This window comes from Nanorana parkeri, unplaced genomic scaffold (genome assembly GCF_000935625.1).
Source record: "Nanorana parkeri isolate BGI_ZX_2015 unplaced genomic scaffold, ASM93562v1 scaffold573, whole genome shotgun sequence".
In the NCBI taxonomy this organism is placed as follows: Eukaryota; Metazoa; Chordata; class Amphibia; order Anura; family Dicroglossidae; genus Nanorana; species Nanorana parkeri.
In genome coordinates, this window is record NW_017306841.1 from 918,889 (window position 1) to 920,676 (window position 1,788).

Here is a 1,788-nt window from a genome sequence, read left to right on the forward strand (position 1 = left end):
TCTGGTTACGCCACTGAGTAGCTGTCCTAAAAATTGAGTATAGAGTGAATAATTTACAACTTGTATATAGAGATTTGTTTTTCTTTTAATTCTTATTATTACAATGTATTCTTTTTATGCTGATTATAATGCTTGTGCCGTTTTCCAGCAAGCTGCGCCGCATGTCATACAGAGCGTTTGTAGTGTGGGCTCACGGTTTTCTGGACAAGCATAGCTGCAAGCCTGTCCCAGCATGCGTGGTCAAAGTTGTACAAGAACATCTACCCTACCCAGAAGAACTGAATGTCGGTTATATGGAGATATACGATTACCCAGCAGCCATCATGGCTTTGGATCATATTTAATGCATTTGTTGTAGTTTTATCACTGTCAGGTGTATATATACAGTACATACATTTTTTTTTTACTTAATAAAGGTCATGTCTCTGTCTGGTAAAGGAATGTCATTTGTTTCTTTGAGCCTCAAGATATTATGTTCTTCAAATAAGAAATATGATTAAAACATGAAATGACTGAGTCACATATAGAGGTGAGCCTGACAGTTTGTATTTGTGCTTTGTGAAACTATTTTTACTGCTCCAGTTTTCTGACGTACCTTCTTGTAGGTTGATTGGCTTATGACGTACGGAACCCTTGGCACCAGATATTATTAATAGAGCAAAAATAATACATCCTTCTCTCCAATTTTTTTGAATACTTGCTACTTAATTTTTATTTACAACGCCAGCACGTTAATAGGAAATTGAGAGTCCTGGGAGTGTCAGATCCAACCAGCTGCCAGTTCCCCCTGCCGCAAGGTCACGCCTCTCTGCAAAGCCTCCTGCTGATACTGGCAGTGGGAGTCGCTTTCATATAGATAGCTGTTAAGAAAGTGTTTGAATATATTCAGGGCCCTGTCACACCATCAAGAGTGCGTTCCAATGCGTTTGGCCTCTGGAACGCAATCTGGCCGGCTCACTTTGTTTTGGGGCGGGAGGGGGCGTGGTGGTGCATTGAACTCAATGTGCCACGCGTTTGGGTGCCGTCAATCGCAACGTGGGCGGGGGGAGTGGCTGCGGTGTCATTGAGTAACAAAGTGAGCTGGCCGGGTTGCGTTCCAGAGGCCGAACGCACTGTAACGCAATCTTGATGGTGTGACTGGGCCCTCAGCCCTGACCGCAATGGCTGGTTTCACACCTGTACATTACGTTGCATCATTTGTTATGAGCTTCCCATGCACCCCAGTGTACAAGAAACTGCACCTAATCCTTATTGGGGAACGCCAGATATAGTAGTGCTAATTATTTTGACTGGGCTTGTTATGCCCCTCAGCACACCCCAAAGTGCACTGTAACCTTTTTAGGTAACACACTGTAGTGCGTTACTGTGTGCTGTGATGTGCTGCATTGCAGATGCGTTCCTTTAGTGTGTTGGGATTCCATTCAATATGGCACTAACATGTACAACACAATGGTGTGAAGTCAGACTTAAGTTGGTCATACACTATGTGAGTTTCAACCAGTTCTTAAAGAACTGGCCATAATCAGAACAGCGGGTGTTGCCATCGGACCCTTCTGGCTGGTATCCCTCAATTAGAAGATCAAAGAAGCTGGTTGGAAAATTTTAGGCCAAGAGGAGCATGCAACCAATCAGCTGCAAGCTTTATTTGGGTATTGTGATAGTGGCTGCTGTCAGACTGCAATGGAAATAGTAGGAGATTTGAACGTGGATGGAGGAATCTTATATTTCCCGCAGGTTGAACAAAGAAAATATAACAGTGTATGGCCAACTTTAAACATACAACTACCT

The 1,788-nt window shown here is 43.3% G+C and overlaps 1 protein-coding gene across 1 annotated transcript in view; it reads left to right on the top strand.

The window, feature by feature from the left end:
• LOC108791772 overlaps nucleotides 1-379 on the top strand; it is a 20,386-nt gene extending 20,007 nt beyond the window's left edge. The window contains exon 11 of the mRNA XM_018562343.1: nucleotides 149-379. Coding sequence (XP_018417845.1) covers nucleotides 149-344 — 196 coding nt within the window. The 3' untranslated portion in view covers nucleotides 345-379. The remainder of the gene's footprint in view (nucleotides 1-148) is intronic.
• The last annotated feature ends 1,409 nt before the right edge of the window (nucleotides 380-1,788 follow it).